Source organism: Falco cherrug, chromosome 5, assembly GCF_023634085.1.
Source record: "Falco cherrug isolate bFalChe1 chromosome 5, bFalChe1.pri, whole genome shotgun sequence".
Taxonomy (NCBI): Eukaryota; Metazoa; Chordata; class Aves; order Falconiformes; family Falconidae; genus Falco; species Falco cherrug.
The window spans coordinates 94,585,581-94,612,099 of NC_073701.1; the positions used below are offsets into that span (position 1 = coordinate 94,585,581).

At 43.0% G+C, this 26,519-nt stretch overlaps 1 protein-coding gene across 1 annotated transcript; it reads left to right on the top strand.

The window, feature by feature from the left end:
* Nucleotides 1–1,082: 1,082 nt before the first annotated feature.
* Nucleotides 1,083–17,688, top strand: LOC129736198 (aprataxin and PNK-like factor). The gene is given in 7 exon segments (XM_055712000.1): nucleotides 1,083–1,225; nucleotides 1,227–1,309; nucleotides 1,312–1,384; nucleotides 1,386–1,481; nucleotides 8,195–8,320; nucleotides 10,807–10,853; nucleotides 16,911–17,688. Coding segments are annotated over 7 exon segments (708 nt in total). The 3' UTR covers nucleotides 17,051–17,688.
* The last annotated feature ends 8,831 nt before the right edge of the window (nucleotides 17,689–26,519 follow it).

The window sequence follows — 26,519 nt, forward strand, 5'->3', positions numbered from 1 at the left end:
AGTTGCACAAAACACTCGCTCAAAAGGGCTTGTTACACACTCACTCTGCTACTCGGATAGATAGCAACAATACCATTTTATGACGGACATTCCAACCTCAAACACCGTTATGCCACCCCAGAACGTCAAATACCAACAAGAGGTCTCAACTAATACACGGTACCGAATTTTACAACAGATGACAAAATGGCCAAAAGACATTCTTGAAGAGAACCCAAATTGGCCAAAACACACCACTAGGGAGAAAACCTGTTACCCCTCGAGAGGCCCCTTCCTGCTACTGCAGCGAGGAGAGCACCCAAATTCCCACCCCCAGCCTTTCCAGGGGCAAGCACCAGTGCTCTTTACCTCACGTAGGACGTCTCCTCATAACTTACAGGTATCCCCAACCCAACTGCAACATACCTGGTCCACCGATGATGGTCCCTGTCTGTCCTCGCAGTCATCTAGGTGAGTAGGGGAGTCCTCCTGAGAAACCTTGGGGGCACCCAGAGGAGTCCCGTCCTCAGCAGGTCCTACAGCCGGACAGAGAGGGTCTCACCTGGGTCGCCAAACTGACATGCGGAATCGAACTGTACAACTCGAGGGCAGTTACAAAGAGGTATGTTTATTGCAGCGTCGGGTGCAAGGGGGATCGCTACTCCTAACTTGCACACTGTTTCAACAAGCCAACGGATATTTATTATACAAAGTCATGCAAATACGTAAGGTTTCCAAAAATTCATTATCATAACCTCCTCCCTCTGGCGCCTCTTCAGGATGTACTTTTCATCTTATTGGGCAGTTACCTAAATTTCCTGCTTACCTTTGCATACATTAGCAGTCTGTTGTTTAGTTTCTGTTACCTACTAGAGTTCTTTACACTTCCATCATCTAACCTTTTGTTCAAGTGTAACACATCTGCTGGCTAACGATGAGCCCCAAGCTAATATGTGCCCACGGGGCTGGTTTTAATCTCTATCAAGGTCCTTTCCAGCCTGGGCTCTACTATGATTCTCTCACTTTGAAAACAGGAATGATGAGGCAGAGTTTGACCTTAAAGCTTTTAGTTCTGAAGAATATACATTTTCAGGTCCTTCAAAATGGAACCTTGTTCCACAGAATGCTCTGGATTTCCTCTTGAGAATACCATGAGAAACATGGCAGGGAATGGCAAGACTGGAACAAAATCCCCTGGAAGTTCTCTGGGAAGAAAAGATAGGCAGCGGCATAGTAAATTGTCTAAAAGGTCAGATCTCCAGTAAAGGAAATAGAAGTGAGGAAACAGTAAACAAAGAGCAGATGACTGGTTCTGCAAGCCAACAGGCTCACTGGGCAGGACTTCCTGATCTTTTGGTGCCCAGGAAGGGACTCTTGAGCCTGATGCAAATCTGGATTACAAGACAGATTTCTGATTCAACCAGAAGTGCAGATACTTCAGAAAGCTCCAAACAGAACAAGCGTAAGAGGACACCTTGCGTGTATGGAACGGGCTGTTACAGGTGAAGCAAAAATAAACCCAGCTTAAGCTAGCTTGTTATTAAGAAGTACTGTATTAGCTACCGAAAACAGTAAAGTCGTTACAAGCTTTGATTTGAAAGAAATCTTTTGGTAAATGGGGACTGATGAGAAACCAATGGCATAGCAAGAATTTTAAAAGTATAAAAGGAGGAGCCAGGATGTCTTGCTAACTTCCAATATAACCTAAACAAGGGATGATGTACTTCAGCAGATTAAACGATGCAGAGTTCTAGGAAATAAGAAACAAAGGTCCACTTTAAAAAGGAAAGAAATAAACCCCCCTGTGTGTACAGTACATGTACCGGCAGGGAGAAGAGATGTAAATGATTGAAATGCCCAACATAGACCCTGTAGGCTTATTTTATTTGCAGCTGAAACTTTTATGAAAGATGAAGTTATTGTATGCTTTGTGATCTGACTATTTAAAATGCTTATTATTTGTTATCCCTAAACAATGGAGAATTACTTCTGTTGTAACTTGGCCAATCTGCACCATTTTTTTTTTTTATTTATTTTTTTTTTTTTTAAGCATTCAGTCCCCTCTTAAAACCAGAACAAGTCACACTTATAAACTCCCTGTGAACCCTTATCTGGTCAGTGTCTTTGGCGATACTTCAATTGAGGGATGATTTTTATTTTTTTTTCTGCTACTCATATCCTCTCAATTCACAATCTGTCATACAAATGTTTTGTGCGATACAAATGTTCCAGCAAGATCCCAAAAACCCCAGTGCTGAGTGCCTGGTCTCCTGCTAGTTCTTTCTGCCCAGAAAAGATCTGTAATGCCATGTGTTAATATATTGAAGAGAAGATAGGCGTCTAGAGGTGTTCCTGAGGGTAGCAAGTGACCAGTGACCTGAGAACTGCCTTTAGGAGAAGATTTTGAGCACTACATAAATCTATGTACATTGTAAGCACAAAAGATAAGGCTAATCCAGGAAACAGGAGGTCCTGTGATTTTTTTTTTTTTAAAAATATTATCACTGTTACTATTTTTGTATTTTTTACCTCTTCCCCCAAGGGGCTTGAGTGACAGTAAAAGCTTAGGTTGTTCAGCAAACAAGCAAGCACAAGTAAATGGGTTCTTGTGTATGTTTGGTGTGCCTGTTGCTGCAGATAACTGCGTAAAGCTGTTGTGTTCATGAGCACATCAGACTTCCAGTTTTCATGTAGCATTCCTTCGCATATCTCAGTTTTTGCCCTTCATGATTATGAGGAGGACATGGTTCATTAGGCAGCCAAGCTGATCCAGTAGTACAAATGCAGCCTTTAGTTTGCTCCAGCTACTTTTCATTTTGCTCAGACAAGTTTTCCCCTCTGTGGGGGTGAAGCTGATTCAGTGCTCTGACACGCTGAAGGATTCCTAATGTTTTGGAAGGCAAGTTTTAGTTACAGGTAACATGCAATAGGAGTCTGCATGTGCACGTTTCTTCTTGGGTCTTTATTCTAAAACATTTGGCAGCAGTACTTTTGGGAAGTGTTGCTTTGTAAGAAGAAAAGAATGCTCTGAAATAGCACATAACGAAATCTTATTTTGTTGGAGAAATTTGTAAATAGGAAGTATCAAAACCATCAGCTTTGATCTTCAGGAAATGTGATGAGACTAAACCTGCTTGTTTGCAAAGAAAGGTGCTTTATCGTCTGTCCTGTATGTGCTTTTAATGCAAGACCACCAAGTAGTCATTCTGCATCAATGAGATAGCTATGTTGCAGTAAAGCAAGCCATTGCAGTTACCCATATTCTTGACAGAAGTGTATATAAGTGTGATGTGAATGGACGCTTTGAAGGAACGCACTGATAGCGTATTCAGTTTTTGATTGTGTAGTGTTCTCCTTGAGCAAAACCTGTTTTTTAGAGTTGCTAAGGAAGAGGAGCTGCTTTGAGTGCTCTTTTGAGTACGATGAGTAGCTGGTTTTTGTCTCCTTCCATTAACCTTATGAAAGGTGTCTTCTAGCACAATGTGCTGTAGGAGTCAACGTCTTAAATGAGGACTGCTTTGGTAACCATAACATTTCCTTACAGTGTTCTTTCTAGGTGAGGTTTCATATAAAATGTCATTTTTCCAATAACTGAATGCCCTTCAGTTTTCTAATCCGTATTTTATAAACTCCTAGTAAGAGATACTTGTCTTCTGCATATGACAGGCACCTTTGGTGGGTGCGTGGTTGAACAGCACAAATGGAAAAGATGAAATGTTAGTTTAGTTGATTTTATTAGATGTCTCTAACACATAGCTGAAATGTTTAGGAAATAACTTTGTAACCCATAGCTCAGTTTCTTCATTTATGAATTTGAAAACGCTGCTTTTTGAAAGAGTCAAGCTTGATTCACACTTCTCTCTGCAGAGATTCTTCTTCTTATCCTCCGTCAGTGTGAGATTCTCTTCCTGTGGCAGTCTGAAGCTTTTTCCAAATCGAAAGAAACTGCTGTTACCACTAGGAGGCAAGTGCTCTGTCTGTGTTATATCTGACTATATTTGTTGTCAAGGAACTTACTCTTTGAATACTGTCTTGTGTTCATTTTCTTGTCTGCTGCTCGCTTTTCAGAAGTTAGAAGAATAGGGATTTAAAAACAAAAACAAATTCAAACCCAACCCCCATTTCGAGTTGCATAGTAGGGGTGTGGTACAGCTGAACTCTCATCTCTGAAACTGTAATTTCACAATTTTTGTCCACAATTCTGTCCTTTGGCTAGCCTGTGGTACAGTTCTGTGCTGACTGGGTGTGTGTGAATCTTTCCTGTAACTGTCAAAGCAGGGCATGCTCAACCAGCCTTTGGATTTGTATGTGCATTCTTCTAAATACTGTGCTCTTTGTTTATGAAAAGAAGTATTTTTCATTTCACCTTCAGCTTGTAAATCTGGCAGCTACAGACTTGCATCTGTCTTTTTATGAGACCTGTTTTCTAGTAAGACTTAGAGTTTAGAACTTATAAACATCTTACACGCACTTGTGGCGTTAACTTCAGGCTTGAATACTATGGCTTTATAACTAGTGCTGGTGAGTCATTACGTTTTCCTTACCAGTTTCTTTAGTAGGCTGAGAAAATAAGCCCTTGAGATGACAGGGGTCTCCTGCATGTGATTAAGAAGAGCCAGGGATTCTGACCTTACCACTTAAATTTGTTTTAGAAAAAGCTTTTAAGATGCTTTTGGGAGCTGCATAGATGAAAACTGTCTTGAGTATTTCACTGAGCGATGCTCAGCTGCTGCTGGAGATGACTGCATTGATTCTGAAGAACTTTGTAAGTGTTACTTGCATAATTTTTATTTGCATAATTTTCTGCCACAAATTCAGAGCTTCTGTGTATGAGAAGGCAACTCTCCTAAAACTTTATTCTTAAAATAGGCTTTTAATTGGTTATTTTTTGTGCGAGTAAAGCTTAATGATTTTGTTTTGATCAAATTAATAACGTATTCCTGTGCAGCAAGGTTTTGTTGTAAAACTAACTTTGGAGTGCAGCTTCCAGCATGAAGGGTGCTGTGCTCTTACAACTCAGATCTCTTGTATTCAAAAAAACCCAAACAAACCCTCAAACAACCCAAACTCTTAATAAAAGGAAGAAGATTTTTGCAAGAAGGGATAATGTGTACTTAATATTAGCTGTGCATTTCTCTGCTTCTATTTATTTTGCTGGATATCGTTGCACAACATCTAGAAATGGAGTAAGTATAAATTATCCACATAAAGGTAAGAGAAACTATGATGTTGTTACTAGTCCTGAGCATCTGAAATAGGACATGTTTAAGGTGCTTCACAGGTGATGAATAATTTGAGGAGCATCATCCACTGGCCCAAAGAATCCTGAGGCCCAGTGATAGGGTGCGTACCTCAAGACCCTTCCCTTTTTCTTGCTTCCTCCTATACAATTTTTTTTTTCTTTTTTCTCTCCTGCAATAAAGGCTCTTTGGTATTGGCCAAATAGCTTTTGAAGTAAATTCATGAAAGGAACTGGCTATCACCTAAAACAGAATAGGTTAGCTAACTGGCAGCTCTTAGGCCTTCTTTCCTTCATGACTATGATGCTGCATGTATCTTATTGTAGGAATAAGTATTAAAATGATTTCACAGAGCATTAGCTGCTTCTGTGTCCCTTTGAGAAGATGAATTGTGTTTCAAATGACTGAACTCAAATTCTGGCTAATATTGCTAGTACGTTAGCTCCGTGCATTTAGAAAACAAAGCAAGTAGCCTCTAAAATGACTTGGTTTCATCCCATTTATTTTTAAATGGCAAAAGAAGTAGGCAGCCAGCCTGAATGTGGGGTTAGAAGTGATGTTTTCTGAGAACTTGTAGAATAAAAGACTGGTAAATGCAGCCTTGCAATGATATCTAGTGAAACAGTATTTACTTACCCTACAGTCTGCAGAAATCAACAGAAAAGACCAGAACCAGAACAAGGCGTCTGTCACCTGTGTAAATAGGACTAAGGGACACTGGATCTCTGATAAGTAGCTCCTGGAAGAGTTTATCTGTAGCTTGCTTGCTGAGTTTCCCGAGTGAAAGATACCAAGCAGATGGAGATGTAAAAGTATTAATACTAAATATCTAATCTGTTTTCGGTGCCTGAAAGGAGGCCTGAATGGTTAGTGGGGCTCACGGTGCTTAAGTAATCATTTTGCAAAAGCTATAACAAACGCTTTTTCTCTTACGGTGTTGGTTGAAATGCTGAAAATAATACTGACTGTTCCCTAGAAAGTTCATAAGAGCCCGTTGTGGTCAGTGAGGAAGCTGCTGTGTATGTCGCTAGCTGCATACGTGCTTCTGGCTTGGTGTTTCTAAATGCAGCTGTAACAAGTGCAAATGACAGCAGTAATCCCTCTGCAGTTTAAAGTTATCATTGCTCTTGCTTGAGGCAAGCAGTTCACTTTTACAGTTTGCACAAAGATGTTGATTATGTACACTGGGGATTAGTGGTAAATCACTGAAGTATTTTGTGTATATCTTTTGGAAAATCATTTATTAAAACATCTCACTTTTCTTGCTTTCAAATATGCTTGAAAAAAAGTGTCTCTAAAAGAAATCAGAGGGAAAAAGTAGATTTGCTTTTAGTACAGTATGTTCACTATGACATAATTTTTTGTAGTGTCTTTTGATCTGCCCCATGAATTTCTCCTGAAGTCATAATGTATTTTTCTGTGTTCTTTTTAACATCACTTCTTCACAAAGTGATGTTGTTTATAGCTGCCTTGTCTTGTATGGTGCTCTCATCACTAACATCGGTGTGGCTCAGCTACACACAGCGTTATGTCTTAGGGTACAACTTCATGTCATCGTTGTGATTTGGTATTTCAAATAAAATGCCACGGTAGCCAAGGCAAACCTGAGAGCATAATCAATGTAATGTCCAGGAGACTGCTCCATTGTTTTGCCAGTTGATGGGGTCAATAGATAGCACACAGAAACCAATACAGAAGATACCCTTGATGCACTGTTTGTTTCAAATTAATGCAGAAAATAAGGCAATATGCACATACAGAAGGATTAGCCTACGATACCCTGATTCAAACAATAAAACAGATAAGCAAGGCAATGCACCTAATCGTTACTATTCACAGCTAGCTGTAGTGGTTCAGAAAGATACATCACCCGTTGCCCTAACAGGTTGCCATCCTCCAGCTCCGCAGTCGCTGGGGAGCCCCTGTTGCACGAGGATCTGGAGAGCCTGTCCCGGCAGCTGGGAAGTCCTGCGCAGGGCATCTCCTGGTAGGTGAGGTCTGCAACGTCGCTGCAAGAGGGTTCAGCTTTTATACTATTAATAAACAAGCTCACGTAATTCCAAACGTGGAAACATCTGGTTTCACTCTCCTGTCAGATGCCACCAAAGCCTGGCCAGGGGTTGGGAGGAACCGAGGGAGTTCCCTTTATCGACTGGATTTTAACCACCGGTTTCCAGACAAGGCCAAACAGCTGGATTCATGGCTTTGGCCGCCTGCCTCTAAGCAAGGAAGGATGCGCTGTCTCTTCTCTCATGATTGTAGTTTATCCAAGGTGCATCTTTTGCTAATGGCCATACATGGTTCACTAATGACCGTGCATATTTCGCTAATGATTGGATACTAAATACATATATTTAAGGTTGGGTTGGCGGGTTCTTCTGGAGGTCAGCTTCGGCTCAGGGCCTGCTGCTCAGGCCCCAGCACTTCATCCCTCTGGAATAATACGCTGGCATTTGAAGTGTTCAAGTGAGTAGTAACTTGCATATGGAACAGAAGTAATGATTGAGACATGCTGCCTGAAGCTCACAGGTGATCACCCGAGAGCGTGGGAAGGCTTCAGGACTGCAGTTGCTCGGCTGCCATGGGTTGGCCCTCGCAGCTTGAGCTCAGACTTTGCGAGAGGTTTGTGTAGCACTTGGTAACTCCAGAGGGAGTCATGACAGAGCAAGCCACGGAGCGAGATTCATGCTATGGGACTACATCAGTAGATTGTGTATGTGTTGGAGGCCTGAAACGTAAAGCTGATGATGGCAAATAGGAGAATTCATGTTTTAACCTCTTGCGGCCTCTGCTGAAACAAAACTTTTCTTCAGTTATCCTGAAAGCAGGTCTTACATTCTGCACCAAGTTAAACGTTAAAAGCTTCTCTTTCTGTAACCGCTGAAAATGTCACTGATTCAGTAACACCTTTCTTACCTCCACTTCTCCTGTTTAAATGGAATAGTCAGTTCTTGATCTATATTTGTCTTTTGCAGGAAGAATCCCATTCACTTTCAGCAGTTTAGTCACCCTAATGACGATGACAATCATGAAACAGAGATCGTAACTCAGGATAACAATGATAACCGGCCTGAATGTCTGTATGGAACGGCTTGTTATAGGTAAGAAGCACTGTACAAAATGGCTTTTCTTGTTTTACAGGTTAAGAATGTTCTCCCCTGGAGTTGCAAATTGACAGTAGGATAGTGATGTTAAATCTTGACTGTGGCTTTCCAAATTTACTGGCGCCAGACTGCTACCTTTATGCCTCCAAGGTCTGTGCAAAGTATTTGTGATTTCAGCTGGTGAACATGAAGCCTTGACTTTTGGAACCTGTTCAGTGGCCTAGAGATCAAAACTTTCTCATTTTTCAACCTGAAGTAAACTGTTCTTGTATAGAAACAATAATTTATTGTTACATGTTCTTCTTGATATGTAACTTTTAGTTCAGATTTTGACAAAATATTTGTTAAGATTTTGTACAAACCCTCTATTTTAGTCAGTATTTGATTTGTTAGAAAGCATAATTTAGGTACCAGCAAGAAAATCCAGTTTATGGCTGACTGCTGTTTCTTTTAGCAGCTGTTGATTTTCTTCAAAAGATCCTTTTGTTCCATTTGTTTCTTAATATCTAGGTTTTACACTTGTATTTAGCAGAGTGTAAGGACTGCTTTGTAATTGATGCAATGGACAAAAGGATATATTTTGAGACAACAGCCCTTCTGTGGGGGCATATTGAAACTAACAGCTGCTGTTAAAGATTGTGCTTGAGCAGAAACATTTTCTCTCTCTCTCCCTGGAAGCGTGATGATCCTAAAGAGCGTGTTCTTTATAAAGTGTAACAAAATGGGAGTAACTTTTAAGGAAAAGCCATCTTATGTTCAACTAATGCAGAAGAAGTGTTTCTTTTCTCAAAAACCATCTGTGAGATGAATTTCTCATCTCAGGATGCGAAATCTAGGTTTATACCGCTCCTGAAATTGCCAACATACTTTTCAGGAGTACAATGGACACTGTCCAAAACTAAAACTGTCTCTCCTTGCAGATAAGTCAACTCCTGTGCTGTATTAGTTGATCATTTCTTAAACAGCGTTTCATTCTTTTTGGGGTAGAAGAAAGGAGGCACCCACAAAGCAATGATAATTCTTTCCACAAAGCAACAGGTGTCATTTGAAGGATTTGGATGTTATTTTTGTTGTCTTTATCTGTTGGCTACTACTGGAATACATAATTGAGTTATCTAAATGTTGTGCCTTGAGTTGGGATCAAATGCTCTGATGCTACCAACACTTGCAAAACACTGGATTAAGCAACTGTTCTGTTTCAGTACGGTATTTAATAGAAAGCTGTACTTGCATGTTTTTATTCAGATAACTATCCCTTCTAATGCACATGAAATGCACTTTGGGATAGCAGTAGCTATAAAACTGTAAATCAGCTTCAAGTATGTGAATGTGTAACAAGTTATTTGATGTAAAAATAAGATTTTCTTACTGAAGAGTATTCTGTTTTTGAAGAATAAGAAAACATAAGCAACTAGTTTTACAAGGCAGTCTTCACAGCAAGGGTATTTTGTAAAATATCAAAAAAATTCTGCAGTTATAGAAATTAATCTTGTGTTTCAAGCAATGTCAAATGGTATGTCATTCTTAAATAGTGGGCTTTAATTGTTGATTCTTTTTCAGAAGGAGAAATTAGGACAACTGAACCAGTTTTCTTCCAAAGTTAGAATTTTTTTTAATTTTAATTTTCTGCACAGAAGTAAATTGAGCTGAAACAATTTTAACGTGCCGCTCTAATACACTAACACAACAGATCAGCACGGTGTAAGTGGGACCAAGTTAAAACATTAGAACAGCATTGGATAACTGCTTTAGGGGGTGGGATAAATCAGTGTGTTCATGACCTGGATCGCAGCCTGAATGAGGGGAGCATTTATTGCAGATCAAAGAGTAAGTTGACTTTAAATTTTTAATTTTCATTGCATTGATGCTGTTTTTTAATAGAAGACATACACACTTGTATATTGAACTTCCCAGATTGCAGCAGCATATTGCAGAAATGAGTAAACTCTCTTAACAGTCCTTCTTTGGCCTTTCCCTGTGATACTTTGAGACAGGCAATTCTTTTCAATTTCTTTAATTTTCCCAAACTATTTGATTTTTAGCCTTATGTTGCAGAATATGGAAGTTACGGCTGGGTATCTCAGACTTGTGATGCACTGTGTGTGCATTGCACTTTGTGCACCAGAGGTTATGTTCTGGTTTTGGTTTTAGTGAGAGTAAATAATTGGATCAGTTCTTATTATGCTGAACAAATGCATCTCATCTTACAAGTTTGGAAACTATCTCATCTCTTGGTTTTGGTCAGCTGTCTTTTTTATTTTTTTTTAAAAGGCTGAAACAAAAGGAACTCTTATGGAACCCTTTTTTTCTTCCACCCTACATTACGTAAGCTGAGACACTGCAGTAAGGCACTGGTCACAGAATTTTATTTTAAAAAGAAGTGAAAATTATTCACAAAATACAGAGGAGTTCTGGGAACTTGTTAGGTTCTTGTTAGGTGTGGAACAAGGTGGCAAATCAAGCTTTTACTGTTTTCTTTGCAGGAAGAATCCACAGCATAAACTAGAATACAAGCACAGTGCACCTCCAGGTAAGCCAAGTTGTTCAGTATAGCTCAAAGTGGGGGGAAAAAACCCCCAAACCCAGTAATGGATGCCAACACCTTGGAATAAAATGCTTTAAGTGAGAAAGTAACATTGCATTTGCAGCTTGCTCTGTATTGCCCTGCACCCTTGCTCTTCTTGAGCATGCGGTGTTGCCGTTGTCTGTGATAAGGAAGGTAAGGCTGCTTGGCCGCTGCACACTTACATTCACTTTTTCAAATGTTTTTCAACTGAAACAAGATGGTCTGGGTCAGACACCGCTGACATAGTTTGTATGCTTTGTATCTTAGGATTTGACAAAAATGCCAGGTGGCAAGTGGCTGTTTTCATGAGTTTAACAGGTTTTATTGAAAACTAAGCATGGTATAGCATGGTCTTACCAGATCTCTCTATTCTGCTTCCTCCATTTGGAGCTGGAGTATTACAGTGAAAACAGGGAATATACTGAAGTATTTCTCAACATTTCAAATGGATACTGCAGTAAATTTTTTCTGTAGCTTTTTTTCCCATCCCCACAGCAAAATGTGTATATCCCTATAGCATGTATGTTCTGTTGAGGCTTGGAGGGAATATAATTAAAACTGAATCTGAGATTCTATTCTAAAAGTCTTTTTGTATTCCAGTAACTAGACTTGTTGAAAAACACAGGGGAATATACTGTTTATATTTTGTCTGTTCTTAGAGAATTCAAAGATGTACTTTGCATTCTTTTTGTGCTTTTTCTTAATTATTGGACTTGGAGGGGTTTTTTTCCCCAATTTAATTCCCAATGCAAAAAGACAATACTTTAGAGCAGAACAGTTAGGGAAATGTAATGATAATGCATTTTACTTCAAAAAATCAGGATTATGACATTACCCCTGCCCATGGCAGGAGGGGTGGAACTAGATGACCTTTAAGGTCCCTTCCAACCCAAACCATTCTATGATTCTATGGTTATTAAGGAGAAATTGCATTTATGGAAACAATGGCGTAAAATATTTAAATGCTTTGAAATACTGCAATTGTCTGCTGTAAAAACCCCAAACAGTACCGATGATGTTTGTCTACAGATGGCATGGTTCATAATTGTAAGAACAGTTCATCTGGGTAATCTTTCAAGAATCATTTAATACAAAAAAAAAGGTTTTTGGGGGCAGCAGAGTAGTTTTTATACTTGTAAATACAGCACAACCATTGCAGCATTTCTTTTAATAAGTCAGTCTTCTGTTGTAGCAACCTCTCCGAATAACCTTATTGCTAGGTTGTACTCTGTCCTGGCTAATAACATTTCTTTCTTTAGTACCTGAAAGAAGAACACGACAAAAACTTCAAAAAATGGTATGTTCTGATGTTATGAATGGGCCCATCAGCATGGGATGCAACTGATCTGCTTTGGGTTTTGGGGCATTTAGTGGTGCTGGAGATGCTTGATAATACTTACCTGAGAAGAAGGTAGTCATTATTTTAGTAAAACTCTGCTTCCTTTTTTGCAAGTAATAGTGCTGGAATTGAATTCCTGTGTGCTGAGCACACCTGTCCTTCCCTGGAAGCAGGCAGCGAAACAAACAAATGTTTTGAGAGACATGTGTGACCAAGTCAATTCTTCCTTCCTTGAACAGGGTTCATAATAGGATGAAAGGAGCCAATAGTTCATCCACAGCTAGTTAAGGTTACCCCATGAAGACTGATTGCTCTTGAAACATTGAGATACTCCTTCTGCATTGCATTGACCTCTAAATAAATGTCAAAAGATATCTGCGGATGTGGTGATGAGCTTTTCTTATATTTACTCTGAGGTATTGATGTTACAGGCTTGTTAGGACTGAAGTGTCGAAGAAGGGTAATGCCTTTCAGCTGGGGCAGTGTTCCCTGTGAACTATGTATGTATCCTTCGAACTTTAGTTTCTAGAAATCAGTGAGGATTGTGTAGTATCACAGGCAAGCTGTAGTCTCTCTTGATAATGTAACCTGTAATACTGTGTATGAGTATCTCCTCCATTTACCAGTAGTACACCTAGCTTGCTTTGCTGCTGCCAATAATATTAACTTACATGTGGCAGGTGCATGGGCTCCAGTTTTAAATATCCTTTAGCTCTGTTTCAAGGCATCTCTTGTATCTCAGTTTGGCTTCCAAATGTGAAGCTTCCTGTTATTTCTAAAATAATTTAAAAGTGAGCGTTGAAGAGCAGTCTGAAAGCCTGATGATATGCCATCTTTACTTTCACTGGCCTGAACAAGGCATGAGGATGTGGAACTGCTGCATCTCGAGTGGAGGTGGGAACTGACTTGTCTTCTTTGAGATCACCAAGGTGTGGCTGGGCATTTCCTACAGAAATCTTCAAAACAGAGATCTGCCTTCTAGAGAAAGTAAAGTGCAAATAGCTGTAGTTTTCTAGACAAAGTGTTTTGGCCTCCATTCTGTTCTGCGACCTATTTTCCACTCGGGAATGTCTTTCCCATCCCATTTCCTTATCATGTGTGTGTACTTCTGCTGTCACTGAATGCTTGATATGGGTGTATCTGTGCACTAGCATATTTTGAGGCATATTTGTTAGCTGTACGCTTTGCCACATCCCATGATGCAAGTATGAGCCCCATCTTGATCACCGCTCCCTTGCAGAAATGTGCATTAAAGAGTGGCAAGAGTTGTAAGCAGCGTTGTAAGTGCAGCGAGCGGTTAAAATTTTAATAATGAAGCAAGCTGGACTGTGTGCATATCTGAAGTTTAAAGCTAATCTTGAAGGTTTAAAATTGTAGCTGTGTCTTTCATAAGAGGACCTTCCTTACCAGAATGGTAGATCCTGTGTGTGCAGCTCATGGCAGGTGGTCAGCCAGGCATGGCTATGGATGGAAAAGTGCTTCTCTTGTAAATGTGTAAATCTTTGACATGGAAGTGAAATTCAATCTGTTAAATTCAACTCCTCATCCTAAGAACGAACCAGGGAAAAAATGATATTCCATGCACAGTGGGAAGAAGGGAATTCATTAATTAAAGTTCTGTTCATATTTAATGATTGTTTAAATTTCTTTTTTCCCCTCAATATCTTGTTGACTGGCTTGCTTCGTTCTCTTGAGGGCAAAGCTTGTAAAAGGTTGCACTCAGCAAGCTCACGTCTGAGGCAGTCGTACCGAGCCATGCAAGATCACACAGGCAAGGTTCCATTAGCCTTTATTTCGTGCTGTTTGGCACAACTGCACTGTTAAGCACAGCAGGATTAATTTCTGTTCAAGTGCACTGAAACTCCACCAGCCAAGAAAAGAAGGGTGCTATCTACATGACATTTGCCATGTTTAGTTTTTAACATTGATAGTCTAATTGCTGCGAGATGGATTACAAATTGCCAATAGAGAATGTGGTCTATGTTCTGAGAAACAGTCTAAGGCTAATTACTGGGGAAATAGCTGTAAGGGAGGAAGGGGAAAAAAAAAGAAAGGCTGGAATGTGTGTTGTCATTAAATTGTCACTAGTGAATGACTTCACTGCCTTGTTGCTACTTAGATGAATGACCTGCTGTGGCTATGGAGTCTGAGAGTTCTCCTGCACGCTTCTGTGTATGTTTTCTAGCAAGCTGATCGGCTCACTTCCAAACATAACCCTTTGTAAAGGGGTGGTCAGCAAGCTTTTTCTCCCCATGTGAAGGAGATACTTCCAGGGAATGTTTCAAGGTCATATTTATAAATATGGTACTAGGGGAAAGGCAGAATTGTGCTTAATGAGCAGCTTCAGGGGCTGTGGAGCTGAATTAAACTATAGCAGAAAGAGAGGAGTGGGAAGACATGGAAGGAAGTGCATCATTCACTGCTGAAATCTAAAAACACTGGTGGACGAAAACCAACATCGTATGTTCCTCATACATTTGTAGGAGAAATATGGAAGTAATCAGTATTTTTCCAGAATTCCTATTTCTGTTGTAAAATACCACCTGCAGTGCTGTGAAAGTGAAGAGCAGTTTTTCTTTGTTAATCCGGTCTTGGGTTTATTATTCTCACAGGCTTAGGCTGAGAAGAGAGATTTTGTTCTTAAGGTATTTAGAATCTTTGTTTCGACTTCTCCCTCCAGACATAATTCCTTCTGCACGACTATAGTCTGTGATTCTTAGAAAAAATTCTGCTGTTATGGGTAAACATGGGCATAATTACTTTCCTCTAAAGTCTGGTAAACAGTAAACTAGCAAGCATCATATGGGATGGGATTACAGCCGAAATTGACAGCTGATATTTTCAGGATTTTCTGCTAGGTGCTATATAGGTTGCTAGCCATAGGATATTTCTCAGTTGTAGTATTGGCTGTGTCACGCATGGCTGACTTTATTCTAGGAAGTCATTGGGTGCCTCTGTAGCACAGTTCACCCATAAAATTGTGTACCTTTGAGGGAATTGACTGCTGCTGTAAGTGCTTTTGAAAACCTTGCTATAGAGTATAAAATGTTAATCAGACCATAAGATGATTCTGGAATAGTAACATTCCCACTAGCAGAAAAATGTAACTGACAGAGGATGTGATCTGACTACACCAGGCGCTGGTGTTCTTGCTTGTTCACCACACGCACAGCTTGAGTGTCTGGAGCTCTGACCTGAGGTTTCAAGAAGCTGCTAAGAAATACCTGAGGTTAATATAAACATGGATGATTTGGACTGGGTTGTGTAGCTGAGAAGACACATTTCTAGTTTCATATAAAAGATGATAAGAACTGCTCAACAGATAAATCATTATGAGATCATTGACAGGTTATCTCCAAATGAGGTAAGAATGCAGAAACTGGAGGCTGGGAAGAAAAGGAACAAATACAGCTTTACTCGGGGGTGTGACTTAAGGGCAGCATACCATGACTGGAATATTAACAGACTGTGGCTAGTTAGGAATTGTGGGCCTGTAAGAAAAAGGGAGGTAGCGTAGGCTGGTAGAGCAATGGTCGTGCACATCTGCCAAAGTCCCAAAGCAGTGGAAATAAACTTGTTAAAGGTTCACAGCTACCGATAAGTAAAAGGAGAATGCAATGCTGCTATGGCAGCAGCTTTGCATCGATGCTACCAAGTCAGGTAGATAAGGCTTCTTCAAAAATCAGGCTTGCCCTGTCTCTGGGAACTGGTTTATATATGTCAACATATTTGAGCAATTAAAAGACTACTGCAAGACAAGCTGCCTAAAAAAGTTTAGGAACATGCAGCGAGCAGCATCCATTTCTTGTGAATAGAGGTTTCCAAGTTTTGACTCCTGCCAATGTAGAGTATTGTGACATACTGGGAAGAGAGAAGGCAATTTAATCACAAAGTGTGAGCTGTGCAGAAGATGGATAGGCAGCAGATTGGACAGCAGCGCGATAGAACAGACTGAACTGGGAAAGGGGTAGGCTGCATCCAGCTCAGGAAAGAAGTGTTCAGCATTTGTTGTTTCCTTAACGTGTGTTCAGAAAGGAAGCACAGACTACACAGCACAGATCGAAGTTGAGAACGTAGGAGGTGAGTGATCTAGCAGATTGTCTTTGCTGACCTGAAGCTCAGGAAAGAAGTGAATGGGAATTCAAAGCCATGTCAGATTCCAAAGAGCAAGAGTATAAAGTAGCCCTAAGTAAATATGGGTGGGTGAAGGCAGAAAATTTAGAGTCGGAATAGCTGTCTAGCAAGAGCTAGGGGCTAAAGGGCAAGAAAGATGCCTTGTTTAGGTATAGAAGTAGCAGGAAGATGACCAGGAAAATTGTGTATGCCACTCCTTCAGGAAAGGAGAGTTGTCAGAAGATGTTATCTGATACCGTTTTCTTCTGATATCAGAAGATGTTATCAGAAGAGGCCTGGCAACTGTTTTCCAAGTGCTGGAAGAAAAGCCACTAAGGAGAACTTTCTTAATTGATCAGACTGGTAAGCCCTGCAGTAGTGGTCAGAGAGGGATGGTACAGCTTTACATGAGAGTCTTGAAAGTCAAACACAAAATTGTCAGCATTGGATAGAGTGCTTTAGTTGAGCCTTTCTCCTGCTGAGGAGAGAGGCTAACTAGATGGCCCCTGCAAGGTCTCTTTCGTTCTGTATTTATTATTCATGAATATATGGCATTTTTGTCCCTACAGGAGAAAGGGCTGTGGAGAAAGATGCGGCGAATGAAGAGACGGGACGCAGCTTGATGCAAGCAAATGTCAGTTTATTGTACAGAAGCACGAGGTTATATACACTTTCAGAAGCTGCGCGTTTTAAACAGATTGGTTCTTGAAGCTAAGCATTGCATCCTAGGCAATCCCTGACTGGTGGTTAACTGCCATCAATTAACAGCAAGCTGTTACCTTTCCTTGGCGCCATCCTTGGCGCCATCCGTCTCCCACTCCCCTGTGCTCTGTAAACACGTCTCATCATGTTAATTGTTGTCTAGACAAGCTTGAGCACATTCCCCTCAGCTAACTGATTGCCATGCATGGTCCTGGTTTCCAGCCCGCTCCTGCAGAAAGATGAACCACATGAGTATGACCTTAATGGCGGCTTTAGAGATGATGAGGAAGAGGTGTGCAAACCTACCGATGAAGACTCTGACTGGGAACCAAGTTCAGAAGACAAGGATAACAAAGATGTTGAAATGCTTTTGCAAGAAGCGTCTAGATTTGTTAGAACCAAAAAGTAGCCATAGGGGGACAGCATTACGAATGCCCAAGCTGGTTATGTTAAAACATGAATGTGTAAGGAGGGGAATTGCTTTGAAAGCTATTTTTTCCTCAGTGATGTAGGCACTGCAGGAGGATTTTAGTCAGCGAGGGGATTCAGCAGTGTCTGTCTTTTCCATATGGGTTTTTTGTCTTATTAAGTGGTGGAGCCAGAGAACTGAGCTCTGAAAGTTTTTTGTGTTTCCTGCCCCCCCCCCCCCCCCCCATCTATTTCTTATGTTCTTATGCAACACCATTGGTATTTCATGGTTTGAAACACAGTTTTAAAGGTTGTTAATGCTTCATCTTCCTGTGCTTGAAATAAATGCTGGCATTAGGAAAGCCTTTTCTTTTGCTGAAGCACAGTATATACTGTGTTGGATGAAGGGGAGTTACACTGCCCACCTGCCATATCACAGATTAATTCTTGGCCATCACTGGGGAGTTTGTCTAAATTTTGTTAACGTTCTTTTGAGTTAGTGCAGTGCTACTGGCTTTCCTCTTTGGTGTCATTTCTTTGGTTCTCTTGATTAATACAGATTAAATACAGATTAATACAGTTAAATACAGAATGTGTAAATCACTTGAGAACAGTATATCAGTGTATCGAACCGCATACACACAGTGACTATGGTGTATTTGCTGTAATTACAGTAGGACCTCTTTCCATGCCTGTACCTCACTGGAATTACATTCAGTTTACAACAAAGCTTAAGTCTTGATGACTGTATTTTTGCACAATTAAACTTGTAACATACTGCGGGAAAAACGTTTGCCTGTGTCTCTGTGATTTCTAAAGACTGTTGAAGGATCTTGCCTTCTGTGTGTTTGCAGCACGCCTGAGCTTTCAAGAAAGTAAAAGTTTTAGTGTGTTTCAGGGCAGGTGACTGGAGCCATGTGAATTGTGTCCAAAAAGGTGCCAAATCTGGAAATTCTGCAGGGGAATTATTCTTGTGTGGCTCTGGCTCCCCTGGGAGCTGGAGACAGACATCCAAATACGCTCAAGCTTTTCAGCTGTGTGGCTCAGTGTGCTCTGCTTAAAATGAAATGGCTGTTGCTGCAAGCTGGCATTGGGTGCTTTTGGATGTGGGGACCATCTTCTGCCAATTGTGTGTCAGAAGCTTCTCTCAAAAATTGTAGATGTCAAAAATACAAACATTTATGATGGGGAACTCCTGCGAATTTGGAGAACATCAGCTTCTGTTGGCCAACGGCTTACTGTTTGCTCAAGTTATTCCATACAGAAAGAATCCATTTGGTGTTTTGTACAGTGATTTCTGTGACCATAACCTTCCTCAAGCTAAAGCATTCTGTATCACAGCATTAGTCTGTGAATGGCTATTTAAGCTGCTCACAGGAGCTACTAGCCTTTATTTTGAAAGCAGAAATAGCTTTTTATTGCTGGAGGCTCCCAGTCAGATCTGTAATCACAAAAGCACATTTGGAAGTAAATTTTGATGTTGCATGATAGATCAAGTTTTATTACTGATACATCGGGACTGAAAAACTTGGGTATGACCAAAGCAGCACACTGGGACAGTCAAAGCCGTTGTGAGCTGCTCTGTGCTGGTAGGTTGAAGTTCTCTCTGTTGAAGTGCATTTCCCTGTTCTTGTATTCTTTCCTTAAGAGCAGGATGCATTTTTATTCTTCTGGCAGGATGAATTGGTAACTCCAGGATACTGGAATACTGATTGAAACTACTCTGTTGGAGATACAGATGAGAGTACCCGGGCACTCAGGAGACCCTGAAAATTTTCAAGTTACCCAGAAAGGCAGAGGGTAACGTTTCACCACGTAGACTCTGCATCACATTACCCTGTAATACATGCTTATTTGCTCTGAAAAAAAGCAACTGGTGAAATCTTTACCCCCCTGCCTCCTCCCCAGAAAATCCATTTTGAAATACTGTACTTCAAATGAAGTGAGTAGGAAGTGCTTCTCTCCAGCTGCCACCTGAGAGGGTACCCATCTGTTTTAATAATATGGCTAAGATGTGCAAGCCTCTGTTCCTTGTGTGATGGGGCGCAGACCGTAACTCCTCCCTCCTTTTATCTTGTGGTGCTACAGACTGCTCTCAAACTGCCCCCAAATTCTCCTTCCGTAACACCTCAAATGCATTTCCTTTGCTTCACTGAAAGCCTGGTCAACACGGAGTGCCCTCAACCCAGAGCATGGGGAGAAGTTAATTACTTTTTGATTTGTAGCATCCTTTTAAATATTTAAAGGCCCTTAGACAGCTCTTCTGTTAAGAAGATGCTGATGTTAAACAAGTCCATTCACCCTATGATTAATCCTGTGAGACCCTGTTTCCTGAAGCCCTGACCCTTCTTAACCATAGCCTCTGGCTGCTTTCTCCTTGGCTTATGTCTTTCTGGAAGAGTGATCCTCAGAAACAGACACTGTTTCGGGTGAGAATGACAGGAGACCCCAGCCCAGGCATGATCCTGGGAAGGGTTTTCCACCGACGGTCAGTGATTGCAGAGACAAACCTCTGCTGGCCTGTTCATGGGCATGGCAGGTGAGGGGGCGCGGAGGCCGTCTGGGGTCCGTGCCCAGGTACCTGCCCTTGACAGGGGCTTAGAGGAGGGAGCTGCTCTGCTGCTCCTGTTGCACAGTCCTCTCTTTATTGCCATTTTTTGTTGTGGTGGCCCGAATACACGTAACTCTGGGATAATGACTTAATCTTGGAGTGGGACCTGAAAAGGAGTTCTTTAGTTAAACTAATGTGATTTCATTTTTAAACTAAAGGAATTTATTTTCAATTGAATTTGATTTTTCTCTGCTTTTCTTGCCTCTTAGTTCTTTACCATCCTGCCGTGACATCTGGGCAGACAGCAAAGGAGTAAGAGCTTTCCATAGGCTCAGCCGTGGATTCTGACAAAGTTTATTGCAGGTTTCTTCCAAGTTTGTCCCCCAATAGTTTTGCTCAAGGGAGTCACCGTGAGCGGTGTTGATGCTGACAGGGAAGCACGTTACAGGGCTTGGCTGAGTCCCCTCTCCCTGCAGTGGGGTGAAGGCCCGCTGCCCTCCCTGTGGCCGCCTGAGGAGGCCTCTGTGGACGCGGTGCCCTCTGCAACACCCCTGCTGTGTTCTTTGACCAGCTCGTGTGGCCGTCCCCTTGTGACCAGGCTCCTCTCGGGGAAGGAGTCGAGGGGGACTCAAACCGGGCCCTGAGGGGGCCCCTCTGCTCCCGCCCCGAGCTGTGCGCGGCCTCCGCAGCCCTGAGCCTGCCGCCCCCCGCGCTGGGCCTGTGCTGGGCCCGGCCGGGCCCGGGGCTGCCGGCGGGCGGGCGGGCGGGCGGGGGGCCAGGGCGCTCGCCATTGGCTGGGCCCAGAGGCGTCGGGGCCGCCGGCCAATGGGGTGGCGCCTTGTCACAGGAGAGGGAATCTGAGGGGTTCCCCGGAGCGCGTCTGCCTGTTGCCAGGGCACTGCGCCTCAGCGCCTCCCCGCGGGCGGCTGCGGCCGGCGGGCGCTGCTGCCGCCGCTGTGGCCGAGCCGCCCCTGCCCGCGGGGGGAGCTGCCCTCGGCGGGGAGCTGCCGCGGCCAGAGCTCTTGCCGCAGCGAGGCATCGGAGCCGGGCTGTGTCGGGACGGAGCCGCCTCAGCGAGTCCTCCCCGGGACAGGCAGGAGCTGGTCTGCGGCTTGGGACTGGGGCTCGCCCCAGGCTTGGCTTCAGGTGGGGTTCGGCCGGGGCCGGGGCTGAGGTGCGGGGTTACGGGGGCTGGGTAGGAGCGGGCGGGCGAGCCGAGCCCTGCCAGGCGGGCTCTGCCGCGGGCGCCGCTGTCTCTCCCCTCCCTCGGCCCGCCAGAGCTGCGGGCGGGCTGCTCTGGCCTCCGGCCGGGGCTGTCGGCACCCTCCCCTCCCCTCCCCTCCCCTCCCATTGGTGGGTGCGAAGCACGCGCGGCTTCGGGAAACTTCGGGCGGCACCGGCCGGTGCGAGGGGCGGGTCCTGCCGCGCGCGGAGCTGTCGTTAGGACGCGGCTGCGGCGCCCTGAGGCGGCAGCGCCCTGAGGCGGCGGCGGCGGCGGCAGTTTCGTGGAGGACGGCCGGGTGAGCCAACACCTTGTCCGGCGGGACTGGCGAGGGGAGAAAGGCGCTTTTCCCCCGGAGCGGGCGGCGGGCAGCCTGCCTGCGGGTCTGGAGCCTGTGCCCGGCCCTGCCGTGAGGAGCCGGCACGGTGACAGGCCCCGAGTGTGCGCCGGGCTGTGGCGCTGTGTCACGCCGGGTGGTTTAGCATCAGGCCCCGCGGTTCAGAGGCTGAGCACTGGAGATAGGGACCGGGGACCTCTGGTGCTGCCAGTTTCCACCTCAAAAGAGGCCGTTGAACGCACACCCCCCTTGGCATTTGAAAACTAAACGGAGCTGGTTATGGATGTGCTGTTGACGTGAGGGGCAGCTAAGATGGTTCATGGGCACCAGTCCATTCAGAACCTGTTCTTCAGGCAGTTCTTCATGTGGAATAAATGAAGCCTGGCCCATGCCCTGCGCTACACCCTGGGGTGCATGTAGAAACGATGCCAGGGTTTTGTGCTCAGGGAGCTCCAGTCTTCCTGTGCTGGCTGTGGGGAGAAGGGTATGTGGATCACCCCCGAGGCAAGCAGGAGCTGCCTGAGCAGGCTGAATTTAGTGCTGCCCAGCTTTGTGGTGCTCCGTGTGTGTGAGTAGGTGGTGTGGAGTGGTCTTTTCCAAGCAGTGTCAGAAACATGTCTTTGCTTATGGTGTGAGTGCTTGTCGCTCTTCTGTCCCTGCTGCTGGCAGGGGGAGGAGGTAACTCGCTGCCAGGGAGACCCCCCTGCCCTCGTATGCATGAAGGTGTTGCAGGATTGTGTCTAAAGTGCAGTGGCTTGCTCACTGCTTTCCCTTTAAGTCTGCATTTACAGGATATGCTGGATTGTGGTGTTGGGGCCCAGAAATTAATCTCGGTACTTTATTTTTCTTCTGGAACAGACTGTTAAATGCCATGCAGGGACAAGCCCTTCCTCCCTTGGCCTTGAGAATGTCTATGTCCCCTGTAAAGGTAGTATATATTTAACATAAAGACTGAAGAGGATAGCTTCTTCTCAACTCTGTTGCCCACAAAGTTGACTGATCCCTGTGCAACAGCAGTGGTCTGGGAAGAGATGCGGCATTTGTGTCCCTGTGAGGTGTAGCCTGGCTAAACGCAGGCAGCATTTCCATTCTGGGAATGGTGTAGTGCAGTTCTTTAGCACAGTAAAACCAGTGAGAAATGAGGAATTTCCCAGGAAGGCCTAGGAGGTGATGAATTTGGATGCATTCAGGAACTTTCCTGCAGCTTCCTAGGAATTATCTCTGTACGGTTGTTGGCTGGGTATTTCTGACTGAGGATAAGAACAGCTATTTCAGTGCTGTTTTCTAGAAGTGCTCACAAGGGTTTTGAAGCATGTGAGGAGTGCGTCAGCATGAGGTCCTGGAGGATGCTTGAATGCCCAGCTAGTCCTTCACAGAGTGGCTTTGTTGGGTTCCTCCACTGCCTGGCTTTCCTGGGGAGTTCACCACCTGGATTTTCTGGGGAGCTTCATTCACTGTGTATCTGTTTAGTAGTGCTTCATCATCCAGCTTTTATTAGAGTGCATCACCACACAACGCTGGTGAGGGGCTTCGCTGCATGGCCCTGGAGGAGCCATTCTCTTCCTAGTTTCTTTGGGGTGATTCCCCAGTTGGTGTTTTTTGACAGTTCCATTGTGTTTCTTGGTGGTCTTGGAGCCCTTCAGCATACTGTGCCAGAGGTATTGGTGTGGTACGGGATATGGTATGGAACTGGCTGTGGTACTGTGTTCTATGCATTACTTTGACCGTTGTGTTGCATTTTGTATTGCCGTTAGTGTATGTATGGTGTTTTGGTTTGGATGGTAAGGTGTATTTTGTATGGTATAGTATGTGTGGTATGGTATTGTGCCTATGGTAGGTTATGCTAGTGTACAGTGTTTAGGGTATGGTGTTTAGTTATATGGTATGTACCGCATGGTATGCATTGTATTGTACAGCATGTATAGTATTGTTTGGCATGTATTGTATGGAATATAATATGTCTTGCATGTATGGTATCCATTGTATGGTATGGTATAGTGCGGTATGGTATTTTCTATTGTATGTATTGTATTTTCTATTCTATGGTATGGTATTTATATTTTGTATTGCACTGTATGTATTCTGTGTATTGGTTTTATGTACTGTGTTGTGTGTATCTGTATGTATTGTATGTGTAGTATCATATTGGATCGTATGTACTCTTTTTATATTTTTTCTGTTAGTGTGTTAGTGCATTGTGTTGTGTAGTACTTCTACTGTATGTGTTGTATATTTATTGTATGTATTGTGTGGGAATTTTGTTGTTAGATGTACTGTATTCTCTTGTGTGTTTTATTGTATTTTGTGTTCTATTGTATACTACTTTTTCCATTCTGTGTTGTGTTTTGTATTCTGTGTTTTCTTGTATTGTGTTGCATGGTACGTACGGTGTAGTAGATACCCTGTGAGACAGACCATACAGTATGTACCATATTGTACTGCAGGTTGTTTTGGATTGTATATTGTATTGTGTATTGCCTGTGTTGTGCAGAATTCTATGCATTGTGTTGTGTGGCATAGTATTACACGCACAGTAATATGTATGTATTGTTTCTTGTGGTCTGTATTTTATTGCGTGGTATGGGTTGTATTTTGTATTGGACTGTATTTTGGGTTGCATGCGTTTCCCGTTGTATGGTTTGGTATTGCATAGATTGTATTTTGTGTTGTGTGTCATGCACTTCTGTGTGTGTTGCGTGTATGGTATGTATAGTATAGTCTTGTATTCTGGGGTATGCCCTGTATTTTCTGTTGGATGGTTTGTAATGCCCTGTCTGCATGGTATTTGACACTTAGTATTTCCCGTCTCTTGTGTGTAGTGTTGTATTCTCTCTGTGTTGTGATGTGTGTTTTAGGATGACGTGTATTGTGTTGTGGTTTGTATGGTGTGGTTTGTCATAAATTGTGTGGTATGTGTGGTGCTGTATGATTTCCTGTGTTGTTTGGTATGTTTTGTATGTACTGTATTTTATGTAGGGCTCTTGCATTGTCTCATATGTATTGTATTGTGCTTCAGTTTGTGCCATCTTGTGTGCGGTTATTTGTGTTGTAGCGTGTATTTTCTGTATTGTACGGTATTTATGTATGTAATCTGTTGGCTTTCTTGTATTCTATAGGTTGTATGGTATTTATTATGTTTATTCTAGGAATTGTACTGTACGTTTTGTATGTCGGGTATGGTATGGAATGTCTGGTGTGTATCTTGTTTTGTATTGTATCTGGGGTGTGTATTGCAAGTTGTCTGAGGAGCGGCAGAGGGAAGTGGGGTTGTATAGCTCGGTGGAATTATGTGACCTCATGTGACCCTGGAGGAGCCCCTAGTCGCTTGGTAGCGGAGGAGCTGGTTCTTGCACCCCCGCAGAGGAGCCCTTCATTGCAGTGCCCTTGAGGAGGCCTTTATTAGCTTTGCACGGGAGGAGCCCCTCCTTGCGCCGCCCCAGAGGAGATCTTCATCACGCTGCCGTGGAGGAGCCCGTTGTTGCCCCATGCCTGAGGAGCCCTATATTTTGCCTCCTTCTCAGAGCTGTTCATCGTGCTGCCCAGGCCTCCTTGCAGCCCTTCGCTGTGCTGCCCCAGAAGCATTGGCTGTAGTGTGGGATGTGGTTTGGCATTGGGTATGGTATTGTGTGGTCTGCGTTGTTTTACGTTAAGCGTGATATTGCATTTTGTATTGCCTTTCCTGTATTTGCAGTATGGTATGTATAGTGGTGGGTTTTTTTAGTATGGGAAGGTACATTTTTTTATGCTGTAGGATGGCATGGTATGCTATTACAGGGTATTTCAGGTATGCTGTGGTATTTAGGCGATGGTGTGGGGAACGGTCTGGTATGTATTGCATGGTATGCATTGTAATGTATGGTATGCATGCCTTTTTTTTAGCAGGTGTGGTATAACTTAGCATGTATTGTGTGGTATGTAATCTAAGTCCGGTATCTATGGTATCATATGGTAAGGTATTGCATTTTGTATGTATTGTATTTTCTATTGTATTTATATTTTGTATTGTAGTGGATGTCTTATGTGTATTGAACTGTAGGTTTTGTACTGCATGTACTATGTAGTATCCATGCAATGGAATGGATTGTGCTTTCTGTAGAGAATTCTTTATGCAATGTATTTCCTGTGTTCTATGTGTCCTTTGTAGAGTGGGGTGAGTTTTATTGTATGCTGTGTAATATGGTATTTACTGTGCAATAATGTGTTCTACCCTAATGATTTATAACAGTCTCTTGTTTATCTTATGCAATGTGTAGTATTTCGTATTGCATTCTGTATTTAGTATTTTATTTTGAAATCTGTAGTATATGTCCTGTATTATATCTTCCATCATATGTAATGTAGTGTAGTGTAGTTTTTGTATGGCGTTTTGCGTGTATTCTAAAGAATGTGTTGTGTTCATGGGTATGTATTCCACGACCTTTGTCAAAATTGTATATTGTGCTGTATTGTTTTGGTTTTGCGTGGTTTAGTGCTTATTGCACTTATAGTGTATTGCATAGTACCTTCTGTTGTGTGTCGTTTACTGGGTTTTGTCTTGTTTTGCCTGTATTTTCTGGTACGTATTGTCTTTTGAGGTATTTCCCGCCCAGATTCTGTTTCCTGTCTTGTCTTTTGCGTCTGGTTTTGTGCGCTGTTTCTGGAAGTGTCTTGTGACATGCGCTATGGTTTGTAATGTACTGGCTCCTGCGATTTCTTCGGTGGTGTGTGTCTCGAGGAGAGGCTGAGGGAGCTGGGGTTGTTTAGCCTGGGGAGCCCTGCATCGTGCCAGCCCCAGAGGACATGTTCATCACACAGCCCAGGCCGTCTCTGTGGAGCCTTTCGTCGCCCCGCGCTGAAGGAGCCCTGAATGGCGGCACCCCGGAGGAGCCCTTTGCCAGATGTCACCGGAGGAGCCTGTCATCGCCGCATCATTGCGTTTGCTCTTTTGTATGGCGTTTGGTTTGGTGTATTTGATTGTA